The sequence below is a fragment of the Oenanthe melanoleuca genome, chromosome 2 (assembly GCF_029582105.1).
Source record: "Oenanthe melanoleuca isolate GR-GAL-2019-014 chromosome 2, OMel1.0, whole genome shotgun sequence".
In the NCBI taxonomy this organism is placed as follows: domain Eukaryota; kingdom Metazoa; phylum Chordata; class Aves; order Passeriformes; family Muscicapidae; genus Oenanthe; species Oenanthe melanoleuca.
Window position 1 is genome coordinate 59,763,548 of NC_079335.1, and position 25,872 is coordinate 59,789,419.

The 25,872-nt window shown below is 37.3% G+C and overlaps 1 protein-coding gene across 1 annotated transcript in view; it reads left to right on the forward strand.

The window, feature by feature from the left end:
- INVS (inversin) overlaps nt 1–25,872 on the forward strand; it is an 81,069-nt gene that overhangs the window by 34,181 nt on the left and 21,016 nt on the right. The window contains exons 4-10 of the mRNA XM_056484820.1: nt 835–1,008; nt 3,175–3,342; nt 11,423–11,603; nt 15,220–15,329; nt 19,520–19,691; nt 23,841–23,996; nt 25,445–25,674. Of these exons, the coding sequence (XP_056340795.1) occupies nt 835–1,008; nt 3,175–3,342; nt 11,423–11,603; nt 15,220–15,329; nt 19,520–19,691; nt 23,841–23,996; nt 25,445–25,674 (1,191 nt within the window). The remainder of the gene's footprint in view (nt 1–834; nt 1,009–3,174; nt 3,343–11,422; nt 11,604–15,219; nt 15,330–19,519; nt 19,692–23,840; nt 23,997–25,444; nt 25,675–25,872) is intronic.

A 25,872-nucleotide genomic window follows, 5' to 3' on the forward strand; every position in this document is an offset into this window, starting at 1 on the left:
CAAGAGGTAGTAGCAAGTCAAGGCTGGCTGTACTACTAAATCAGTACAGCTTCTTCATAGTTGCATATTCATGTCTTTAATTTTTCACTGGCTTCTTCAGTGATTTGAGCAATAAAACTGGATTGGGCTTTTTGGGATCCCCCTTCCTTTATTATATCATTATATTTATATTACAGAAGCATTTCTGTGTTATCTCTTTTGAAAACATAGTGAAAACCTAATGAAAGTCCTAGTGATAAGTATCTTCAATGTGTTGTAAAGCTAGCTGTCCCATCCATTTATTATATATATATTGCAGACCAAAACTCATACAGTTCTCAATTTTAAAATGTAAGGAACAATCACTTTTGCATATATTTGCTGTGTATTCAGATGAGTACATTTTATCTTTCTGAATCATTCCTGGCTATTTTCTTAGTTTCATTTTGAAAATTACATTCTTTCTTCATGTTTAGTTTTATTTCTCATCCAATATCTGTTCACCTTGCTGAAAACAGAATGTAATGATCTTATTTCAGTTTTCACATTTTTACTGAGGTTAAACAGCTAAGAAATTCTGATAATATTGCAGAATTTTTAGTATTAATGAACCCTGTCTTATTCTGCTAATGGAATATAAATATCTAAAACCAAGTAGCAAAAGAGACGTAGAAATGAAGAGTTCATATTAACAAAAAAAAATGTTAGATTCATTAGGTTCATTAGATGTTTCCAAAGCTTTGAACTGTGTTTTGCTGCAAGCTTTTTTAGGCACTGTAATACAAAAAACATATATAAGTATCATAATTTGATTTGATAAACTGACATAAATTTCTGATATTTTTCTTTACCCAGGGAAATTACCGCTTCATGAAACTTTTACTGGCTCGTAGAGGAAACTGGATGCAGAAGGACTTAGAGGATATGACACCATTACATTTAACTACACGTCACAAAAGTCCAAAATGTTTAGCTTTGTTGTTAAAACATATGGCACCTGGAGAAGTGGATACCCAGGACAGAAACAAGGTAAAAATACTGCTTATTTTAAGACAACTGCTTATTTTAAGACAACTGCTTATTATAAGATTTGTAGCAACTTTAGAAATTGGTTTGACATCAAGCAGTTGTGTGCAAAAAATTATTTCTTATAAACTTTTTCTAGGTCTTCAAATCGGAAATATTAGTATTTTCCTGATGTTAATGATGTCAAAATTCACTGCACTGGCTCCACTGACATTCTTCTTGAGAGTAGTTACAACAATAGAGGAATCAAAAGCCATCAAGTCTTTCTGTAACATTGTGATCCTTGTTAGAGTCTGGATAGCATGTGCTTATGTTGCTTTTCTTCCTTTGAAAAACCTCACGTTTAGAATCTTTTAATGATAAGAGTCACTAGAAAACTGCCTATAATTACAGCAGTCATTCTGGAGAGGTCGTGCTGACTTCATGACCATGCTAATTAATTAACAAAGGTATGCATAAACCTGCCAAAACCATTTAGCAACTTTGACTGTTCAGCAAATTTCCAAGTATTTAAAGCGCTGCCAGATTCCCCACAAAACACGGAACACTATTCTCCCAGTTCATGTCATGAGTAGTCACAAAAATGGAATTCAGGTTGGTGAAAGCTGATCTCAGGCACAGAGTCCAACCTGTTTGACCCTGTTGGGCATATAGCTTTTTCAGTTTCCTTGCTGCAACTGAGCACATCAAAATTGTCAAATATTATTCCTGAACATGAGGGAGAACAGGTGTCTTATGCATCTACTTCCATGTGGGTAACTGACTGAAACTGGGTGTAGATGAGAGAAGTCAGTGACCCAAGGCTACACTGGCCTTCTGGTAACCAAAGGTTTCTGCTTTTTTTGCAACTGTCTGTTTTCAGGAGTACTGGTCAGTTCCATTTAATAAATAACACTTGTTAATTTATTACAAATTTTTACTGGTACAAGGCTGTGGTGGCACTTTGTGGAGCCCTTCTTCAGTGAGTGGCAAGTAGAATAAAAGGCTGTGCTATCTTATCCTTGGTACCATGGTACTAGGCTAACAGCTGGCAGCAACAAACACAAATAGACTCCTTTTTGCCTTCTTCCTTTACAGAGAAGTTAAGGACATGATAGTGAACTTGCACATTCCATGGCAATGTATAAGGATGCTAATCCAAAGTATTGTACTTTATGCATAAATGTCCTGCATTTCTCTGTTTCCAATCAAAGCACCATGTAATGTTTAATAAGGGTGAGAGGGTGAGAAAGCTGGGGAAAATTTTTTTTCTTTATCTTACAACTCTTACTGTTACTTGACAGTTGGGAGAGGTGTGTCTGGTAAATTAAATACTTGTTAATATGCCAGTGTTTTGCCCGTTAAGAAACCCCCACATGTTGGTTTGGCTGTGTAGTTATGAACATAGACAAGGCCTGTGTTGGCAGTCAGGAATTGGCAGTAGGAGCATGGATTGCCTTTTGATGTTTTATTGGACTGCCTTGGGTCATTGGGCATTAGACTCACTAATATTCAACCTCAGAATTCTGAGTCATCACAGACAGTAATGTCAAAACCTTTGTTCAAGATGGATCCAAGTCCAGTGTCAGCATTCAGTGTCACCTTCCCCTAGTGGAGAATTGTCTGTTAATTTGTGTTATCCCATCAGAGTTTGAAATTTAAGAGGGACCGCACTAATCACTGCAGTTGTTCTATAGTGCAGCTCTGGTGCTGAGGCCTGGTTCAGATGATCATTCTAGCTTGGATGTCATTGCTTAATAACAAGCACAGATATTTTCTCTGCACCAAATAGCAGTGCTAAGTGGCATAGACATTTTTCTCTTGCCATAGTCTAACAAATCTTCATAAAAAGCAGTTAGTCTCCTACCAGAGATACTTACTTACATTCTAAGCACAAGGGCTTCTCAGCTTAGGTTTTATATGAGGTGGTGAAGCTTAGACTTAATTCAGACTCTTACTAAAGTAGATGGGCCACTTGTTCAGCTTTGTTTAATGCCTATTTTCACAGATTTTCAGTTTTCAGCCACCCCAGGTAAATGTGCTCAGTTTTTTGTCAGTCTTCTTTACTTAAGTGTGACAAAAGCTTGCTAATATTTACCTGTTGTTTAAAGCTGGTTTTAGCTATTTTTAATTTTCAGGTTTCAACAATTTTTCAATGTCTTGAAAAAGCTTGTGAATATTGTGTTGCAGCAAACTGCATTGCATTGGAGTGCCTACTACAATAACCCAGAGCACGTGAAGCTTCTCATAAAACATGATTCAAATATTGGAATTCCTGATATTGAAGGAAAAATCCCACTTCACTGGGCAGCTAATAACAAGGACCCTAGTGCAATCCACACAGTGAAATGTATTCTGGTAAGAAAGTATGCTATATATGTAACACTTTCTGTCCTTACTACTTTCCTCTGATAGAAATATTTTTTATTCTCTTGAGAGTTCTCATTTTGGTCCACTGACCCTTTGAGATTGAAATAATTTGCTTTTTTCTCATATCGAGAACTTTGTAGGAAATAATCCTAAATATCTTTGCTCTCTCGAGAGGAGTTTGTTTTGGGTTCTAGGGGTGGATGACTTCGCTCTAAGTCTTGTAAGGGGAGAAAGGAAAGACTTAAATGTTTTCCTGGATAAAATGCTCAATCATAGTGCTCATTTCAGTTGCATTTTGCACACTGATTTCTTTGCTATGTGTCTTTCCTTCATTATTTGAAAGTTTATATCTAGTTATCTATACAGAAAATTTCAATTTAATTTGGTTTTTCAAGTTGGAATTCTGGGAAATATTTGATCAATTATCAGTCAGCCCACAATCAGTTTGCCGAGAGACTTCTATGTCATTTTATGTATGAATTTAATACTGTTTCCTTGATAGAATATTTTATCTTACTGCAACATTTCAGTTTATCGTCTGCAATGACAGTTATAATGGGTACTATGAAGTTGTATGCTCGGCTTGATTTTTATTTTGTGAAAATCTCTGAGCTTCACTAAAATGGAAAGATACAGAGGCCTCAATTTAAATTTTCTGTCACATTCGAACAATCTGCATGTATCTCTTTCAAAGTTCTTTCAGAACTAGACATATAGTGATTGTACTTTAACTACAAGGACTTGTTTGTCTGTCTGCCTGATTGGCTGGCAAGCTAACTTAAATATGAAAATGAAACCTTTTTTTGCTTTTTTTCAAATCACACTGACAATCTTACAATCTTGCAATGTTATTGATACTTTTTTTACTATAAAAATAGCTTCAGAGAAGCTATCAGCATCAAAGAGATTGTATTTCTGTGTTGCTGCTGTTTATTCAATATATTTGTAATTTGTATCCAGCTGTGAAAAAAATTGTTGCAAACAAAATTTTGTCACAAACTTTGTATCTACTTTTCTGCCACACTGGAGAAGTAAACTTGCTGCAAAGTACATAAGGATCTCTGTATTTAACTACAAACATTCGGTAGTCAAAAGGAAAATATTTTTTAAAGTTGTGGTGTGTTGGGCTCAGACAAGAGCCTCACACCCCCACAGCCACTCACTCACCTGCCCTCTTTCAAGGCAGAGAAAATAGAAAGAAGGCCAGAAGATTTGTGGATGAAGTTAATGCCAGCCCAGTATAGAAAGCAAAAGCTGTGTGAAGAAAAAGAAATGTATTCACTCTTCCCATCAGCAGGCAGATGTCAGCCACTTCCAGGAAAATGGAAAAGGTGGTTGGAGTTCCCCAGCAGGACAAGACCCTCCAGCACAATGCCTCCTGCAGCTGGAGCAAGAAGGCTTTGTCAGGAGTCTCCCCTTGCTCAGGCAGCCTGTAGTAGACACTGGCCACAAGGGTCCTTTTATTGCCTTCGTGTCTGATTCCTGCCTACAGCTTTCTATCTGCTCATGGCTGTTCCTCAGGGATAGCACATTGCACTCTGTCCTCATATTGTAGAGAGCAACCCCTTGACCCTCCTTCCTGTCCTGTCTCTTCTGAGCAGCCTGTGGCTGCACACCAGTCATAGATGCATCCCACCTAGTTTCAGTAGTGGCAGCTGGGTCATAGCTCTCTTCTGGAGGCTTCCAACTCCTCCTGTTTGTTGCTTATGCTGGATGCAGTGGTATAGAGGCACTTTGGCTGGGCTGAAAAGAGTATTCTTGATTTCATCTAGGCTTTTTCATGCATCACCTTAATTGTTTATATTGCAATTAGTTACGTCTATATGTGCTTACTAACAGATTAAGTTAATAATAAGTTTAAATGAAAAAATAATTTAGCTATGCTGCAAAATACATGATACAGAAATGTTAGTAGGTTATCAGTCTGTTGACTGAATTTTTGTTGAATATAAATAGCTTTTTGTGGTGGTGATGGTGCCCTGAGTATAATCCTGTAGTAAGATCTCCCCAAATTGTAGTGTTTTTCTTACTTGTCTTGAAGTGACAGAGCTTCGCAGCACAGTGCAGACACAACAGAGCTCACAGTCTTTTCCTTCTTTCTTAGCTGATTTTTGCCATATTACCCAGTTCCAAGTCTATTGTCTAAGCATCATGTTTGATTCTTATTCCTCTCTAGGTCTTCTAACTTTATAGTTTTTCACAATCTGCATTGTATTTCTAGTGGATGTACCCATAGAGTGAAAATTTGTCATCTTGTATCTTAACACACAATTGCATTTTTAAGTTTGCAAAAATACTGTCGTTGTGGTGATAGCAGTGTAAAAGGCAAGTGTCTGTGCCACTGTTGCTTCCCCATTCTTAATTACATCCAACCAAACAATTTGTCTTTGCTTTCTCTAAGCACTGTGCCATTGCCCAGACAGCAGTGAGGTATCAATGTCTGCTTCTGGACTGCCTTGGTGCCTGCTGGCCGAGTTATGAAAAACAACACTGCTGTTGTTTCTATGTTGTTATCTTCAACACTGTGGAAGAATTCCCCAGAAAATTATTTTTTCTCTAGTATCCTACTTGGAATTCTCCAGTGCTGCTTTACAAAAACTTGACAAAAGTTTACCTGCTGGTTTTATCGAAACCACAGTCTATGGTACTGAAAAAGGCTGTCTTGTTTTCCTGTACTCTCCTTCGGGTGTGGCCAGATATTGTGTCCTGTTTATAAATTCCTAAAATTAAGGGTCATCTTTCTGTTTGATGTTTGTGTAGTACATAGTTCACTAGTATTGTCAAAATAAACAGTTATGAAGAGTTCTGCTGAATGCTGAGAAAGTAGGTTGAGTGTGCAGGAGTGACAGTTATGCACAAATTGGTTATATCTGAAATTGAAATCCATAAAATACAACCAAAATGCAGTTTGGCATGTCTAGAAAGTAAACTTGTGAAGTAGGGAGAAACTCTAATCTGGAAATCCTCTCACAGTCAACTTCCTTTTCCATCTTTCCAGACTGTGCTTTACATGAAAAACATTGGGAAGGTTTAAGGAGAAAAGAACAGAATAAGATTCCATTCTTATAATGGAAGCAACTGCTTAGTAATTTCTGTCTATTTTGTATTTCTTCTCTTTATTTATATTTCATGGTAGGAGACATGACATTTGTTTATGCCACATTTTCCATTATTGCCTACAATTCCATTGTTCTAATTGCCACAGAAAAATGTTTAGCTTCTGTTTCTTCTCTATATTGTGCTTAAAATATTAATACAGCGTGACAGTTCAATTATAGCTAACCATGCACACTTAAAACCTAAAGAAATTATATTCGTGAATGTAGGCAGGAACAGGCCTAGAAATTTTTAATTTAAGGGGCAAAAAAATCGAAACACATGAATACTTTTAGACTAGAATATAAATAATGGCTTTGTCATTGGAGATTCTGCACCATTTTGTAAAAATAACACTTTTGAGTATGGGGATATTTCTTGGCAACATGAATGATTTTAAGCCAGGAGTTTCAGGATTCATTTATTTAGGATGCTGTTGTGTGTCTGGAAGGCTTGAAAATTAGCTGTCAGGGTTACATCAGCAAATAAGAAGTGAAGAAGCATTTGTTTCTTGTTTGTCCATTTTGTTCAAACACATTTTCCTTTGGTGGACTTAGAATTTCAGTAACAACTTCTGTGCCTATCGTAATTCATGTTTAGCCATTCTTAAAAGTGATTCTCATAAAATGACTTTTTGCAGTAGGCTCTATGCTCCCCCTGCTGAGCTCTATGAATAGAAAAAAAGTAAGCGTATTATCAGTTTGCTTTCTCTTGAGGACTATTAAAGTTTGGGAAGAACATACAAGTTTTCCCTGTAGTGGTTCAGGTAAATGCTTTTGAATATTGTTGGGGGTTGAGTGTTTTCCTATTACTGTGTCAATTTGGGGAATTTTTCCCATTGTCATGCTAATGGAGCTGGCCGGTTGCACCGCGGATCTTTGCTGGCTCTGGACAAAAGGGGTGGGTGGGATCGGCTTGAGGAGGGGCTCTCATGCTTCCGGAGGGGACTCGTGTTTCCAGCGAGCTGGGAGGGAGATCCTCTCGGTCTTGAAGCCACGCGGCCAAAGGCAGGAGAGCCAGACCCTCTGCCATCACCTACCCTGCATCTGCCCTGCTCCAGCCTCCAGTCTCTGCGGACACAGCTGAGCACCAGAACCCAAACAGTGAGCGAGGAGCTGCCCGCTCCAGCCGCTCCCCCCTGAGACTGGCGCGGCCGCAGCCTCCCCTTCCCGCCTCCGCTCCCGCCAAGAGAGAGCGTGCTCACAGCTAAAGAAAGGACTGGAACCGAGTAATCTGCTCTGTTTTGTTAGTAATTTTAACAATTGCTGTTGTTTCTGCTGGTACAGTTAGATATATTAGTAAAAGAGCTGTTATTCCTACCCCCTTATCTCTGTCTCAGAGTCCTTGATTCAAACGTTTATAATATTTGGGGGGGAGTGGAATTTGGGTCTCTGTTTCAAAGGAAAATTTCTGCCTTTCTTGGCAGACACCTGTCCTTCAAACCAGGACAGATTTTGGCGCCCAATGTGGGGCTTGAGGGCATTAAGAGGAGAGTTAAGACAGGAGTAACAGCTCTCTTGAGGGGCAACATGTTGTCCGGTTTAATCTGGTTTGGGCTCCATGTGGCCACAGATACCTGTCCTTCAAACCAGAACAAATATTTATCAAAATAAGTGTTACACATGCTTTGATTATTATGGTTTGTATGTGTAGCAATATTAACTTTGATTGCAGTTTTAGTTGAGAGTAATATTTATCAATTTTTTATGTTTTGCTTAGATTATTTGTTATTGTACTGGTGACTACATATATTAGTGAACTCCAATATGTTTTGAGTATGTTAATTTTTGACTCTAACAAAACATGGCTGACAGTAATGATACCTAATCTAAAACTGATTAGGTTTTTTGTCTGAGATGGGCAACTTAATTAGCATTTAATTAGCACTGGCAGATGTTATTGCTAAGATACTGTCCATCATCTTTGAAAAGTCATGGAGAACAGGAAAGGTATCTGAGGACTGGAGGAAAGTGAGTGTGTTTCCAAGGTCTTGAGAAAGGGCCAGAAGGACAACCCAGGAAACTACAGGTATCACCTCAATCCCTGGAAAGGTGATGGAACAGCTTCTCTTGGATGTCATCTCTAAGCATGAGAAGGAAAAGAAGGTTATTAATAGTCAACATGGATTCACCAAGGGGTAATAACACTTGACCAATAAGAGAACCTTCTGTGATGGCAGGACTGGCAGGGTAGGTGAGGAAAGATCAGTGGGTGTTGTCTACCTTGACTTCAGCAAGGCTTTTGGCACTGTCTCCCTTAACATTGTCACAGGTAGGTTCTCTGAGTGGGCAGTGGGTAGGCTGAGGACTGGCTGAATGTCAGAGCTCAGAGGGTTGTGATCAGTGGCACAGAGTCTGGTTACAGGCCTGTATCTAGAAGTGTTCCCTAGAAGTCAGTGCTGGGGCCAGTCTTTTTCCATTTATTAGTTAATAACCTGGATGAGGGGAAAGACTGTACCCCTGCAGGTTTGCTAATGATATAAAACTGGGAGGAGTGGCTGATCATGGTGTGCTGCCAGTCAGTGGGACCTGGACTGGCTAGAGAGTTGGGCAGAGAGGAGTCTCATCTAAGCTCAAAGGCAAATAAAGAGTCCTGCACCTGGGGAGGAATCACGCTGTGCTCAGTAGAAAGAGCTGGGGCTCCTGGGGCACAGCAGGCTGTCTGTGAGCCAGCAATGTGCCCTGGGGGTCAAGAAGGCCATTGGTACCCTGGGATGCATTAGGAAGAACATTCCCAGCAGATCGAAGGAGGTTATCTTCCCTAGAGGATCAATCCTAGGGGGGCTACATCTGAAATGCTGTGTCCAGTTCTGGACTCCCCAGTTCAAGAAAGACCAGGAGTTGGTGGGTAGGGTCCAGCTAAGTGCTATGAAGATGAGGAGGGGTCTGGAGCATCTCTTTTATGAGGAAAGGCTGAGAGACCTGGAACTGGTTAGCCTGGCTGAGAGGGAATCTTATCAATGAGAAATACCTTAAGTGTGGATGTTAAGAGGATGGAGCCAGGCACTTTTCAGTGGTGCTCAGCAACAGGATAAGGGGCAATGGGTACAAACTGAAATATGGAATTCCCATTTGAATATGAAGGAAGGCATCTTTACTGAGACGAAAGGTGACTGAGCCTTGGAACAATCTGCCTGGAGAGGTTGTGAAGTCTTCTTCCCAGGAGATACTTGAAACCCACCTGGACTTAATTCTGTGCAACCTGCTCTGGTTGAACCTGCTTTAGGTTCAACCTAAAGAGCCTGGAAAGAGATCCTTTCCAACACCAACCATTCTGTGATTTACATACGGTGTGCAAAGTATGTAGCTCCTTAGATCTAGAAAACTTTACATTAACCAAATATTAGGTGTTTAACTTGGCACTGTTAGAAGATAAACAGTAAGAAACAAAGAATCAGGGCATTGCAGAGCTGAAGTTACTATTGTTGTATTAACTTAGCCATACTGCACTTAGAAAATACAGTGAAATATAACTCTAAATGTTTGGGAGGTTTTGAGGGGTTTTTTTTCCATTACATAGGAAATACTGAATGTACAACTTTGGTCAATTAATATTTGCATAGAAACCATAATTTTGGAATTTCCTTTCTTCTTGGTTTTTTTTGTTCTGAATGTTAGATATCTGTTTTCTGTGTAATAGTTACTACACATCAAATAATGCAAATGCAAGTGATTCTACAGCCAATTTGTATACTTAGTGCAGTCAAAAGGAAAGATTGCAGTTAGTTTAGTGGAAAGGGGTCAGGAACTTGCTTTAACAGTTAACAAGCTGCACTTAACACAATACCTTGCTCCCCTTTCAAAAAAGTATTGTGATATATAATGTGGCTCTGTATTTTCAGAGGATTGCTTTGCTCACTTATCATGGGTTAAAATCCCCTCTAGTGTTGGAAGTTAAAAATCTCAGGACTACATTCCGTTTTAATTCTACACAGGGCTCCCATTACTTCAGTGAGCTGATTTAAATTTTTGAAGATAGAAATGCAGACTCACTCGCTCTGGTTTACTTAAACTCTTGTTTTGACAATCTGCTTTTAATCTAGATGTTTAGTGTCCTACATCCTGAGTTTCTACTGTATTATTGTTTACCACTTTTTTTAATAATACCTCTCTTTTTGGAAAAGTGAAGTTTAAAGTTCGTGTTTCAGGGCCTTTATGATATTTGCCATTTGAAGATCTCTCAAATGCTAAGATTATGTTCATTTGTACTTGTTCTGCTCTCTTGCCTGAAAAAGAAAGTCACAAAGTGAAATCTGTATAGAAAAACGTTTGAGAGATGAAACTATCATAATACAAAACTGTATAGCTAGAGACCTTATGTGAAAGTTATTTAGCATATTTTTTAAGAAAAGGTAATGAAAAGTCAAGTTATATCTATTAATGCCTGTGCTACATGATCAAGTGACTAATCATGAGACTTTGAAAGACTTTAAATTCAAAATTAAGCCTGTTAGAAGTAGATGCATTATTACAAGTACTCTCTCACTTCTATCCTGTCGGTTAGAGATGTAGATATCTCCTATGGAAATACTTTAAGGGTATAAAATGCAAGAATATTTTAATGAAAGTAATAAAATTAACTTGTGCAGAAAGGGAAGTGTTGTTGGAGAAAATCTGAAAATATATATGTAATTTTCAACTTGTAAATTATGTGAGAATTTCTAGTTATTTTCATAAGAGTCAGAGTTAATCTTTTAAAGATCTCTTTAAGGAACCACTTGCACAGCAGACTGGTAAAACTATGGGGTAGGTACCAGAAATCAGGTCTGGTACAATAATTAAGTATAAAATAGCATTCTATGAGAAATACTTGAAAGTAGCCTATACTGTAGCAAAAGTATTTGGTTCTAGAGCTACATTTTGCTGATCAAGGACCATGTCTCTCTCTCTGAAAAAGCATCTGTAAAGACTGTATAGGTTTTCTCTTTGATTTAATATTCTTAAAATTTTGTTGTTCCATTCATTTTTTAAAGGAAGCTGCACCTACAGAATCTCTGCTTAACTGGCAAGACTATGAAGGACGAACTCCTCTTCATTTTGCTGTTGCAGATGGGAATGTAGCAGTTGTGGATGTCCTGACCTCCTATGAAGGCTGCAATGTGACATCTTATGACAACTTGTTTCGAACTCCCCTCCATTGGGCAGCCTTACTTGGTAAACTGGACAGTGCTGAAGACACTTAGTCATTAATTAACTGTACTGTTTAATCTTTTTCTCTGATTTTTATTTAATTCCAGCCTAGCAGTATGATAACTAATCTCTTAGAGCAGTAAGGGTTTCTGCTCGACCAGGATTAGAAGTTTGTGTTTTGTTTGTGTAGACTGCTTCAAATTAGCTTCAGATTCTCTAAAGCATTGTACAGTGCATTACTTCAACAGGTTATATGCTGATGATTTAAGAACAGTTAGAGTATATTGAGGTTGTTCTTGCATTTGCAACTTTGCTCATAAAAAAAAAAAAAAAACAACAACAAACCAGATACTCTGGAGCAGTGGTGTCTGAGGTGGGGTTTCACAGCCCAGCATAAAAGCAATACAATCTGTAGGAATGCCTGAAGAAAATATCAGGGCTTCTCTTTATTTTTTATCTAAAAAGATAAAAAAAGATAAACTTGGCTAGCATTTCATATACAAATTTAAGCTAGTACCCTTGTTTGGGCTGTATGTAAGGTGGTCACATGTGGTTTGTGAGGTGCCTGAGGGAGCTGAGCTGCTCTACAATGCAGGGTGGTTGATGGTAGCATCATGAGTCACATGCTCACTTTCAGCCTGTTGTGATGTACTGCACATTGTCTGCCTGGTTAAGCGGATTTATGATTATATTATCTAGTTGTTTTTTTTTTAAACTACCCCTCATAAACTAAATAAGGGGCTTTAGAAGATTCTCACAAAGAAATTGCAGATACTCTGATTATGCCAGCACAAGTAAACAACAAAAAATGGCAGAATTGACACTTCTAGTACAAGCTCTTCATCAGATATGTTATGACAATCTAATCAGGTCTGACAACGAGTTTTATTTGTGTAGAGTTTTTCTCTGTTTAGATTGTTCCCTGAGACTCAGATGCTCTGTAAATTGTAACCTTGCATATGTGAATTTTGGTTTGGATTTAAAAAACTGGATCCTTGCAAAACAAGTCAAAACCTGATTAAATGTAAATGGTCTAAATGCAGGGAAACACAACCCTTGAAATGACAGACACAAAATTAATATGATTTAGAAAATTTACCTCCTGTTTCCATTTAAAAGAAAAAGAAACAAAAAAACACTGGATAAAAGAATCTTCAAACAGTCTCCCTCTGCTTTTAACAGGCTTCATCCCAATGGTCCTTTGGGACACTGCAGATGAAGAAAGCCAATACAAGAATCAGATGTTCACTGGAGCGAGTTACTGCAATTGCAGTGGCAATATACCTGTAGTTTGTTTATGTTTATTAAAACAAAAAAGAGAGAAGGGTGTTCTCAAATTTGCATATATGTAGGGATATTGAATTTTAACAGAGAAATTGTGAAGCATCTTAAGGATCAGATGTCATAGGATCAGCTTTCCAAAGAAATAGTCATTATCACTTGGTTCCATCCAAGAAGCAAAATTTATTGTGTTTTGAAATTTATTGTACTTAAGAGACAAGTTTCATCTGTTGGAAAAATGGATTGTCTAATCAACGTAAAGGGGAAAGATGTGCCAAGACCTCCAGACTACTTTGTGAACTTCATTAGGTCTCTAGGTGGCATAAACTCTTTGGGAATTTCTGGTTAGTAAATCATTATTCATTTTCAGGGTTATGGTTTTAAGCTGAAGTTAATGTTCTATGTGGATCTTAAGGAGAGTAAGATGTTACTATATAGATTAACAGCAGGAGATTTAAAGAAGTGCAGGGATGTTGCCACAAGTTTTCTTAGATGTGATGGATTGCATGTGGCTTCATGCATCTTAAGAGCATTGTTGCTCCTCTTACCTTTTCTTTGTGTAGATAAAACTCCCAGCCAAGTTACATCTCTGCTAGATAAAAGTACAACAGAAACGACAGTTCTTGACCTCAAGAAATGAGTTTTAATGTTTACATTAATGGCTGAGCGAGATCCACCTTTGCACCAATTTCTGTTGCACAAAATACAATTTTTTTTTCAACTCCCTCAGGCCTTATTCTCATATTCTTGAGCTATTCTCATAGCTAGACCTCCTGTCCTGATTATGGAGTTAGGTTCCCTTTTGCTAGTTGTCTGTCCTGAAAGCTCAGGAATCTTTTTTCAGGCTCAGTACTCCTGTGGTTTTTCTGTTTGGATTCCACTCCAAAGCAAGTTCTTCCAGTGAATCTCAATTTACTTCCCATACTCTTGAGATGAAATAGCATAGAAACATTTTATCTCTTCTTTTTGTTGTTGTTGTTGGAAAGGGCAGAATAATGTGATGTTCTGCATCCAGGGTTCTCTTAATGGCTAACAGGAAAGAGGAGCCTTCCTGTACACCCTAAGACCCCTAGAAAGAAAAAAATGCTTACATAACTCTTCATCCTTTTTGACCCAAATTACCATTTTCTCTCATTTCTCATATTTCTGTATGTATAAAGTCTCAAAGTGCCATTTTGCAAGAGAGGGCTTGCCTAGTCCTCCATGTCTTAGGTTCTTAAGAGCTACAGACCACAACTGTAGCACAGCTTCATTCTGTAATTGTTCATGCTTTCATTAAAAATAGTCTGCTGCTAGCAGGAAGGTTTACCTACCTTTTCATTTATTCTTAAGTGACTCAAGACAACTGTGCAAAAGTAACAAGCTGCAGAATTGATTGGTTTTCTGACATATGAGGTACTGGGAGTTTTCACCTATAAAATCAGAGTGGTTTTATAGTATTGCTTAAAATACCAAATCATTAAGATACTCTGTGAGCTGCATATGCTGACAGAAACAAGTATATGAATGGACTGGTTGAATTTAGGGTAATATGCGGTATTTGTCTTTATATTCACAGACTGGAAAACAAAGTTTACGCATCCTCCAAAACTGTTGTGCTTTTAATCTCAAAATATTTTTATCTGGTTTTGTGGAAGGAGTTGTGTGTGAGCTTGTTTATAGCAGCTGATAGTAGACTAGCCTCTGATTCTGCTATACATTCCCAGGTGAAATTTTGGTTAAATAAAACCCAAGTGAAGAATTTACACTTGCTTTCTGTAAAACAAGATGTTGTGTGATGAAATTGTCAACATTGGTTTAGCTTGTCTTTTAATGCAGATACACAAATGCTCATCTTCATCAGCCTTTGCTCACTTTACTGTTTCTGACTAACCTGCCACTCAAATGCAGCATCTCAACTGAGTTATTACAGGCTTTCTCTGGAAGTATTCAACCAATTCATTGCAAAATTAATATCATATCTATTTGGCTGGCCAGTTACTGCTGGTTTCTTTATTTAGGAAAAAGCTCTAGTGATTTCTGTTACAAGAAATTTTGTGTTTATAGTAATTCTGATTTATAGATGCCCCTCAAAAATGACAATATAGAGAATGGTGCTGGAGCACTATTGGGAAGAAAGTACATGCCAGACTTCATAGTTCAAATATCAAGTCTTATGTTTGTCTCTTACATTTAAACTATAATGGCTACAACACAAATATATGACTTTTTATTAAAGTCTGTTTTCTTGTTTTCTTCTGTTTTGTTTGAATTTAGGTTGTTTGTTTGTTGGAGGAGTTTTTTTTACCTTTTTTTTAACTAAGCTTTTTCTTGACTTTAGGATTTGATAAAAATTTGTTTTTTATTTTATTTTTGTCAGGTCATTCACAGATTGTCCATCTCTTACTAGAAAGAAATAAGTTTGGAACTATCCCATCTGATAGTCAAGGTGCAACACCCCTACATTATGCAGCACAGAGCAACTTTGCTGTAAGTAGAACATACCCTAAATGTGAAGTAAACATATTTTGCTAAAATCTTTATAGTTTAGCAGAGTGTTTGAATTGTTTTTGAAATCATATAAACACAGTGTTGTTGGCTTTAGTTAATTCAGAGTTCTCTTATATTATGTGATACAAATCTGGTTAATTTCAAACTATTAAAAGATAGATTTACAAAAAATTACTTTTTGTACAAAAAAAGACCCTTTGAGCCATATGTTTGCATCAGAATACACAATAGTCATTCAGTTACTTCAACAGAAAGCAGAATGACACCTACTATTTCACAGTGCTTTCAGGTTTTAGGGCTCATTATAGTGAAGCCTAAGCAGTTATAAGGTATCTAGAGTAAGATGACCTGTAGGAATATTTGCACAGCTGCTGCAGGACTAGTCAAACCAGTCTTTGCATTCAAGGAGTGATTAATTTATGAATATTTGGCGTTATGAATGAACTGTTGTCTCGTGAAGCACGGCTGAAGAGTTGAGTGCCTTTTGTCATAATTCTTCAGGAACACTGTATTTTTTAAATTTTTAAAAGTATTTTTTAAACTCAGACAACAAAGAACGTTGGTTTCTCAGACAGCTTAATTCTTACACTTTGGTATAATAGGTAATTTTTTTCCCAGAGCAAGATCAGATACAGTAGAGCCAAGTTTAAAACTCAGCACTTCAATGATTGCCAGTCACAGATGTTGCAGAAGTAGTTCTCAAGCACTGGAAATTAAGAAAGCTTTACTTAAACTCCTTCACCTTGCATAGTTTTTATACCCTCCCTTTATAGAAAGGGTTATTTAGTGCCTAATGTAATAGTTATATAGTCCACATTGCAACATTTTCTTAGCAAGGATAGTAATTTGGGTCTTTCTTGCATACCTACGTGTTAACAAGGAAAATAAAAAAGGAAATTTTAAATGCCCTTGAGAGCAATTCAAGTTAACAAATCTAGAAGTAGTATTGAAAAAGGGAGCAGACCAATATCTTTGCTCCTTTGTGAGAGTGAGTTTTTGGGATTTGGTGGGGTTTTTTTGGAAGTGCTCTTACTAAGACCATCCAGATTTTTTTTTTTTTTTTTTAATTCAGACTTTTATTGAAGCATATCTCTCTGTGTAATCTTCACTTTAGATAATTTTTTGTTGATGCTGTTTTTTGTCCATTTAGGCTGTGTACTAATTCACACATTTAAAATACTTGTATTGTAAAAGTCTTTCTTTCATGTTTGAGTTAGACGCATAGGAAAAAAAAAAGTTTTTGTTTGCCAACTGCTGATTATCTCCACATTCTTTTATCTTGTTGGTTTTTTTTTTTTTTTTTTCTCTTTTCTATATTGATGTATTCCTACAAAGGTTTTTAATACTGGCTTTCTTTCCCTGGGCTTGATTCAGTTAAATGAAACATCTTCATTATGTTGCTGCCTTTTGATCTCATCAGCCAGCCAAACTGTGATATCATCTGTGTTTTAAGTGGAAATAACGTACATGGCAGAATCAGACATTCTTTTGTAATCCTGTGTACTTACAATGAATGTACTGTTTCCCATCTTACATGAAAAATCACACAGGAGGGTTTCATTCAGATCTGCAAGCCTGTTTTAGCTGGTGATGTACTCAACAGCCCCTGCCTAAATTATGTCTGGACTCTGTTTTCACCAGTCCAGTTGTTTCTGACCACCATTATTTGCTTTTTTTCTCCTTTACATGCATATAATTGAGTAATTCCCCCCACTGCACTCCATATATACATGATCAAACAACTAAGTGGAGATACATCCATGTTTGTTCTGACAGTACCATCTCTATACTCATGGTTTGAGAGCCACATTGTTGTTCTATATAGTCTGCCCAATTTTGGTTAGATGTGTTTTTTCTCAGTTAGAATATGTTGTTTTTTTAGTCCCTAACAAGTCCATCAAGTCCAGCTCTTAAGTCCAAACAGGAATTGAACCTAGGTGTTACTGACACCATGCTCTAACCAGCTGAGCTAAGATGCTCTCCTCATATTGATTTTAGTATGCAGGACTAATTTTTTTTCTTAATTTTTCCAGAGGTTTTCAAAGCAATGTACTTTCCTTTCATGTTTTTATATGCATTGATCTAGTAAATGAAATGTGGATACCCCTATCTTATTTTTAAATATTCAAAAATAATGTGTAGTATTTTTCAGTTTCCTGATGGTACAGTATTAAATATTTCCCATTTAGCTCTCTCCTTTGCTGATATTTTTCAGCTTTGTTATTTTTATATTGTTTCCTCCACTTTTTAAAATAATGTTAGAATACATGGGATCTTTTGTAACAAAATACATGTAGAATTAAACTGATTGCTACTTCTATTTCCTGATTTGTTAATCATACTGGTGTAATTTAATTTTGTTTTGTTTTCAAGTTATGGTAACTTCATTTTAGAAAATAATTCTTATAGCAGTGTGAGATTTTCTTCTACTTTTTCCAATTAAAAGCTATAGAATAGAGTCACTGAAAGAAGCATTGCTTTGCCAAAACTTAATGGAAAAATAAAATATTTGTATTTTTTAGAATGTGTGCCTCAGTATTGAAGTGCTTTTCACCTTTGCAGTGCTTTTCACTCTGCAGGATTTCCAGCAGTGCAGAGCCCTGGGAGGGTGCTGAGTTTCTGGCCTAATGAGAGGCTGTTTGTGTCTGAGGTGTAGTGGTGGTCAGTGTGAGTACACAGAGCAATAAACTCATGCTGGGTTTGTGTGGAAAGCTTTATGCTTCCATCTCACCTTGCTTCTGGCTGGACCTTGTCACAATAAACTGGTAGCACAGACCTAAATTCACAAAGCTGTAAGGATCTTAGATCAGTAGCATAAGATAAATGATAAATTTCCTATTTCTTTAGAGGGATGAAACAGTAAGTAGTAGTGAAAAAACAAATCCTAATTGATCAATGGTACTTATGCATTCAAACACCTTCATAATTAAAAGAATTTAGGACAGGAAATTCCTGTCCTACCCAGAGTAGTGATAGAGCTATTGTGGGGTCCTACAGAGGAAAGGCTAAGATAGTGTTAATAATAAAATATATAGTAAAATAATGAAACCTGGGTTTTTTTCAGATTTTTACTGGCTAGCCTACCAGTGACTCATATCAGATGTTTCCCAGCTGTTACGTACAGAGACTTTCACGGCATTAGATAGAAAAGAGAAAAATCTTCCTTTTATTCTTTTTGTAATAGTTGTGATTTTTATCTCCCATCCTTTTCTGGGTGACTTATTAAGAATCTAGCAGCAGGTTGGACAAGTGGACCTGTTTGTTGACAGCTTAAGACAAACACAGCATTTAAAGAAATAATTATTTTTTTCCTTGATTTGAGATTTTAGTTTAACAGTTACAGTGGAAAGACTGGACTCAGGTGTAAAGATTTTCTTAATATTTTCTGATTTATAGTATTTCAGTAATTAGTAACCTGATTATGTTATTAAACATTAGGAAATATGTCTACATTGACCCTTTTTTTTAACAGTCAAAATATTAGAGACAGGCAAAGTAAAATATTTGCATGTTCAGTTGTATTTATAATTGGAGAGAAAAAAGTATATTGGGAAAATATTTTGACAGAACGTTGTTTTCAGGGTAGGTTCAGGTTGGGCATCAGAAGGAATTTCTTCAGAGGAAGGCTGACAGAATGTTGGAATGGGCTGCCCAGGAAGGTGATGGTAGAGTCACTGTCCATGTAGGTGTTTAAGGAAGGATGGGACGTGGCACTCAGTGCCATGGTCTTGTGGTTGACATCGTGGTGTTGGGTGATAGGTTGGACTCAATGATCTCAGAGGCCTTTTCCAACCTAAAGGATTCTGTAATTTTATCATCACAGTATTACAGTCATGTTTTAATAAAGCCATGCTATTTTCCCATTGCTTTCTTCAGAGACTGCAGTGTCTTTTGCTTCCTTGTCATAACACATCGTATTTGACACTGAAAAAAGTGTTAAATGTTGGTGTTAAACTCATAGTAAAGGATGCACTATGATCATTGACGAGGGAAAAGGCATAGCAGAAGATGCTGTGCTCCTGTTGAGCTATTACTCTTTATAAACATAAAAGAAAAAAATGAAGCTTTGATTTGCTTCATAAACAGCTCATGTTCATAAAACATGAGACAATAGTTTCTTGTAGTTGCAGATTCCTTTTAATGTTAATTTCAACAGTATGTCTTTTCAGGAAACAGTTGAAGTATTTTTGAAACATCCTTCTGTAAAAGATGACTCAGATCTTGAGGGAAGAACGTCCTTTATGTGGGCAGCTGGCAAAGGCAGTGATGATGTCATTAGGACTATGCTGACTTTAAAATTGGATATTGATATCAATATGACAGACAAATACGCCGGCACAGGTAAGATGCTTTACAGTAAAGAGCCACTGCATGTTTCCAGTCTGTGTGATTTCCACCAAGTGGAAACATTGTTAGAATCTGTATTTATGTTTTTCTGAATGTGTACTTCAATCCTGAAAACATTTCTGCATTAATTTAATTGTATGTGTGAGTCAATTCTTTGCCTTATTGTGGGAAAAAACAAACCTTTTCTGCACAGATTGGAACAGTTCATTTGAAGTGTAGCAAAAAGAAATGCACTGCAATGCTAGTTAGTTCTGTAATCGTGTGAAAGGAAGAGCTGGTCTGTAACTTGAAGAATAAAGTGAAACATAGTTGCATAAAAAGCTCTTCCTGAAAATGCCTGTTCGAAAATGTGTTTGACAATACCCAGATACTTTGAAACGATATAGAGCAAACTAACCGCTGAAGTAGCTAAATTATCATCGTGAAAATCGTTCCATTATTTGTAAAGATAGTGAAACAGAGATTAGGCTATTGCACTTCTGTTGTCTGAACAAGAGATGGAACTTGATATCCCCCAAATTTATCATCCTGTTATCTGTCTGAAACAAAAGATAAGTAGGCAGCACAGTGTTTCAGGATTCAAGAATGCTAGTAACGAAATACAGAATTTGCAGAATTAACTATGAGTGTCTCCTTTAAGGAAAAAAAAAAAGTCTTTGTTGGTAGAAATATTGTACCTATGTAGTGCTTTCAACAAAAACAAAATAACAGTTCTGACAGGTGAGAGAGACAGATGTTGAAGCCTTTATGTATTCAACAGCGTTGGAAATTTAGGAAAAATACTTGAGTTGCATAGTATGCTGATGATATCAGAATGAAAAAAAAAGAGAATGTGGATATATTTGCTATAAATTTGGAGGGGTTTGATAGCAGGGCTTCAGGGCAAGCTGTATGAAGGGAGATCAGGAACTACCCAATGCCAGATACAGTCACACAGTTAGAAGCACAAAATATATATGTCAGGGTTGTGTGGTTCAGTATTGAAACTTTGTGTGCATCAGTATTATTTGTTATAATATATTATAAAATAAAATTTTAAAGTGTCCTTGGTATATGCTGGATCTTAACAAAAAGTAATTTACATAACATAAAATTCTTAAACATAATTAACATAAAATTCTGTATAAATATCTAAATTCTTGTTTTTCTTACAATGTAACATACACAAAATAAATCAGTCTTTCCAAGTTGTGATAGTTTGAAGTTTTTGCGTGTAAGAAATAGGGCAGCAAATAAAATCTCAGTCTTCACGTTTGATGACATTGCAAACTAAATATTCTATAATTTTAGTCTTCATCTTTTATCAGTCTCAGCTCCACTTGCTACTTCTTGACAGTTCCCTTTCAAATACCTCTTGGCATTTTTTTCAGACCTTAAGGTGCAGCAATGTTGTTGTTACTGTGCAAGCCTCCTTACAAAGGGTTTTTTTCTTTGCAGGCAGTAATCGGTAATCACATACTGTGTTTCTGAAATTACTCAGGTGTGGATTTCATGCTTGAATAATTCAGGTGGTTGGGTTTATTATCTTTCAGTCTTAAATCTTTCTCATAGCGGTGATATGTAATCACCTTTTAATCTCGGTTTCGTTGTAGAGCTTTTAATCCAAGGAAATGAATGGATTTTCCATTTGCTGGAGGGTGCCGTTGTGTAGAACACAGGAACAGTCTGGAAGTGGGGAGCTGTGCTGCCGAGCAGCCCGAGCTGCACCATTGTGCCAGAGAGGGCATAGCGTGGGCTTTATTATAGCGAGCTCTAAACATAAAAGGAAGCCCACCAGTAAATCACTCTCTGATTTATTTTTTTTTTAATTTTTTTTTTTTTTCCAAAGGGCTTTAATCACTCCCAAGTTTTCGTGAGGGAAAAGCAGAGTTCGGACAGGAAAGTATGCGCTAATAGAAAATAGCGCACATGCCTCCGTGCCTGGGATACAGTTGCTGAGCAGAGTTCAGGGCTGTGTTTTTCTGACTTTTGTGTGCAGACTCAGTTCGGCTCGGTTGTAATGTTGCGTTAACGCAGCCTTTTGCATTAGCTCAAAAAGAGCAAGCTCTCCATTGAGCTCTGCTAGAACATCGAGGCTCTCGGCATTGTGTAGGAGAATGACACCAAGGGAAAGGAATTTCCCTCCTCTCAGAGATCAGCGCTGCAGGAGCATTACAGGGGCAGCTTTATAGCTCTGCCGTCACTGCGCACAATGGAGAGGGCTCTGTCTGTCGGCTCAACAAAGGGCCCATTGTGACCAGCTGGCTGAAGAATCTCTTCAGTCACCGTGACTCCATCACAGAAAATTTGGCTTACAAGAAAATATTGAGCACAAAGTGCGAAACAAGATGCCTGCGTCAGAATGAGTGATAGGGGGGAAGAACTGGCCAAGCTGACACAGCAGCTCTTTTTCTATTGTATTGTTACACACACCCCATGTGTCATCTGATGGAGTGGTTTACTGCCTTTAGTTTCATAAGGGATTCAGGACAAAAACCAGAACCTAGAGTTTATTGTGAGGTCAGACCATGAAAACCAGGCCCATCCAAATGTGCGACGCGGCAGGGATCCCATCCTTGCCCAATTCCTGCTGATAGCCACCCACTCGCAGTGGCTGCTGTGCGGGCACTCCCTTCTCCGAGCGCCGTGAGCTCCACTGCACTTTTAGGCTGCTGCACTTAAACTTAAATCGGCGTCCTCTCACAGGCATGATTTCAGTCTTCACTTCTCAGGGTGTCTCTGGTTCTGACCCCAGTGCTTAGCCCGTGTCACAATGTTACTGTCACTTATTTTGTGGCTCTGTTTTTGGATTCAGGTGAATGACAACATGAACAGCCTGAGCGTTTTAGTCGGGCCTGTGTAACAGGTTGTGCTGGGTCACTATCTCATAAGCTGGTGCTGGTTGTAAACGGTAGCTGGCAAATAAAAATTATTGTTTTTATATTCTGGCTATGATTCAAGAAGCTGCTTCTTCTAATGCTGATCTTTGTGGTGTGCATTTCTGTATAATGCCTCTGCTGGATCCTGACCCTGTCTGTTTCAACATTAAACAAATAAGGATGTGTAGGTAGTGTTTACAGCCCCACATTGTGCTTGTGTGAGCAGATTCAGTTCTCACTAAGTATGAATATTTCTGAAATTTCATGGGGAGATACGAATTCACTTTGTTAAATATACACTTACAAATCACATTGTTTTGCGATTTTATCCTGTATTATTTTGATTTTATTGTCTGTAAAATATTCTGCATTTAAGGCAGCACGAGAATGTAGATTGTCTGATTTGACTACTGACTATAGGAAATAACCCAAAGCATTTTGAAGTCAAACTGTAAGTGAAACCATCAATACATGTGTTCTCCATTGCTTTGAAATCTCATTGCTGTGTGCAGTTCTTCTTTCCTTCAAAAAGAGCCATGAGCTGGTCATCCTCAACTCTGGCTGACAGTGCCTGCAGGGTGCTGTGTTAGGCAATAGCATCTCCAGTTACAGGATACCACATCTTTACCTGAGTTTTGAAGTATATGAAGTAGCAGCATCTGGTCTTTCTGTAATCTTTTCCTTGAAGAGAACAGGGATCTGGAGATACTGTGCAAGATAAGATGGTCTTGCTACATAATTTTGTATAAAATTTTCTCCAAGTAATTCTGAAACAAAAAAAGGGGGGGCAGGGAGGAGTAGGAGCTGCTGGGTAGTTTTCTGAAGTTAGTTTTAATTGAGACAACTTTGCTTACTTGAAAGAAAAAAGTAATTTTCAGGAAAGCATTGAAGAAATAATGAAAGCTTTCTTTCACTGGTGATGAGCAATCTCAGAAATGCTGCAAAACAGAGGCAGAAGTAAATCATGTTATATTCTTTTAATCAGAAGCTGCTATTCTTCCACAAATCCTCACTGTAAGACAATCTTGGTGGTGGTAAATGTAAAATTTCTGTTTGGCAAGTTAGAATGTTTCAGGGCTAACAGTTTTTCTGCTTGTTGCTTGTGTGGCAAGAAAGTGTTATTGTTGCATCATCGCTTGTTATGATTCTTCAGTGTCTTGAGGCTGAAAAGTACTTTTTCCACCTAAAATAGTTGTGATTAATTTTTATTGTGACTGTTCTAATTGTGGACCTCTAAAGCTCATGGTATTGTGGTTTTTTTTTCCCTACTGCTCTATTCCTCCAGCATTACACGCTGCTGCCCTTTCTGGCCACGTCAGCACAGTGAAACTGCTGCTGGAGCACAAAGCACAGGTGGATGCTCTGGATGTGATGAAACACACCCCGCTTTTCCGAGCCTGTGAGATGGGTCACAAGGAAGTGATTCAAACACTCATTAAAGGTCAGCTCTCAGGGCTTCACAAACCTGTTCAGAGTTCTGCTGCTGCTTCCTGTGGGAATGGGAAATAAGCAGCTGAGCAAGAGGTGGGGTAGGAAATTGCTTCCTGAAAGCAGGTGTTATTTGTAAGTTCCCCTTGGGAAATAGCCTTAGTGAATTTAGAAGATTTTCAGTGTTGTGCAAAATGGCTAGAAGTGTTAAATACAAAACTTGCAAAATTGGGATTTTTTTTTTTTTTTCGCAGCTCATTTCTGTTCAAGCCTTTGCAAATACATTCTTGTCTCTCAAACTAACTCTTTCCCCAGCAAGTCCTTTCTTTCTTTTGTTTTTGTTTGGTTCTCCCCACTCCCCGCAGTAAATAAAACCAAATTAAGCTTTCTTCCCTTTTGTGAAAAACCATTTTTAGGGTTCTTTGAAGATTTTTTAAGTGAGTCTTTATTTTTTTAATGCAGATAGATGTCAAAAGTCCTATGTCATTAATATTTTGTTCTGGTTGTTTTTTTAAAAGCAGTCTTTTGTTTGTAGATAGAAATAGGATTTAACAAAGGGTTTTTAACACAGTTTTAGATAATTGTAGAATATCTGCTGAGGGGTAAGAAGTACAGAGAAAGAACAGTGGTATCTTAGATGTAAAATTCTGTCATTTTAGCTTCCCAGAGACATCTCCTCCCTACTTCAGACATTATCCCACTTATGGATAGATGAGGTATCCAGGCTGAATTTTGCAAGTTTTCCATCAATTCACCTCTCTTACTGAAAAGTGTTCTTCCTTCTGTGATCTGCTGAGTGTATTATAACTTCTTGTTAAGCTCTTCCTCCCACTCCCTGTGCCATTTAGCTTTTGTAGATGCAAGAAGCTTGGCTATCAGAATCCGAGTTATGTTTAATTAAATATTTTATGATTTAGAGAGTTGTTGTTGCTTTTTGTTTGTGGAGGGTTTTTTATGTACAGAATTTTTACACCTTGCAAGAACATATGGAGAAATTAATTATTTGCATAGTAGAGTCTTAGCATGCCTAAGTTTAAAAAAAAAAAAAAATTAAAAATTATTATTACATTGTGATATTTTATCTTGTCTGCTTTAGGGATTTTAGAAGTTGTTTTGTTGTTAAGAAAGAAAAGTTCTATTGAAAATTCATATATCTGAAACAAATAAAATAGGTTTTTCATAGGCATTTGATAAGTCTGGATATTCTAAAGTATATTAGAGGATAGTCAAAAGATTGTAAAAAAGTTAGATTCCTGGCCCTCTTTGAAACTATTGTATTCCCAATTAATTTTTATTTAATTGTAGGATTTGAGTAACAAAATTGAGGTTGCTTTCTGAAATATTTCTCTGAATTATCAATTTATGAAATAAAAATAAGTTCTAGTTGAACATAAACTCACTCTTTTCTTAGCATTCAGCAGTATTTTCTTTTTGTGCTCAAAGATGTATCTGTTTGTACAGGAGGAGCAAGAGTAGATTTGGTTGACCAAGATGGCCATTCACCCCTTCACTGGGCAGCCCTGGGAGGAAATGCTGATGTGTGCCAAATCCTGATAGAAAATAAAATCAACCCTAATGTGCAGGATTATGCAGGAAGAACACCTCTGCAGTGTGCTGCTTATGGAGGCTACATTAACTGCATGGTAGTGTTGCTGGAAAACAATGCAGATCCAAATATTCAGGATAAAGAGGTATGTTGTTCTTCTTCACTGAGGTGTATCCTTAACTTTAGAATAGCCATAAATCAAAACATCTTCCTTTTCTTCAAAGTCATTCTCTTTTCCAGGACATAGAAACATCTGTGCTGCTGTTTGTCACAAAAGGAAATGAATCCTTACGTCATTTTCCCTATGCCTTCACTTCTGAAATCTAGAAAGAAAAGTAGTATT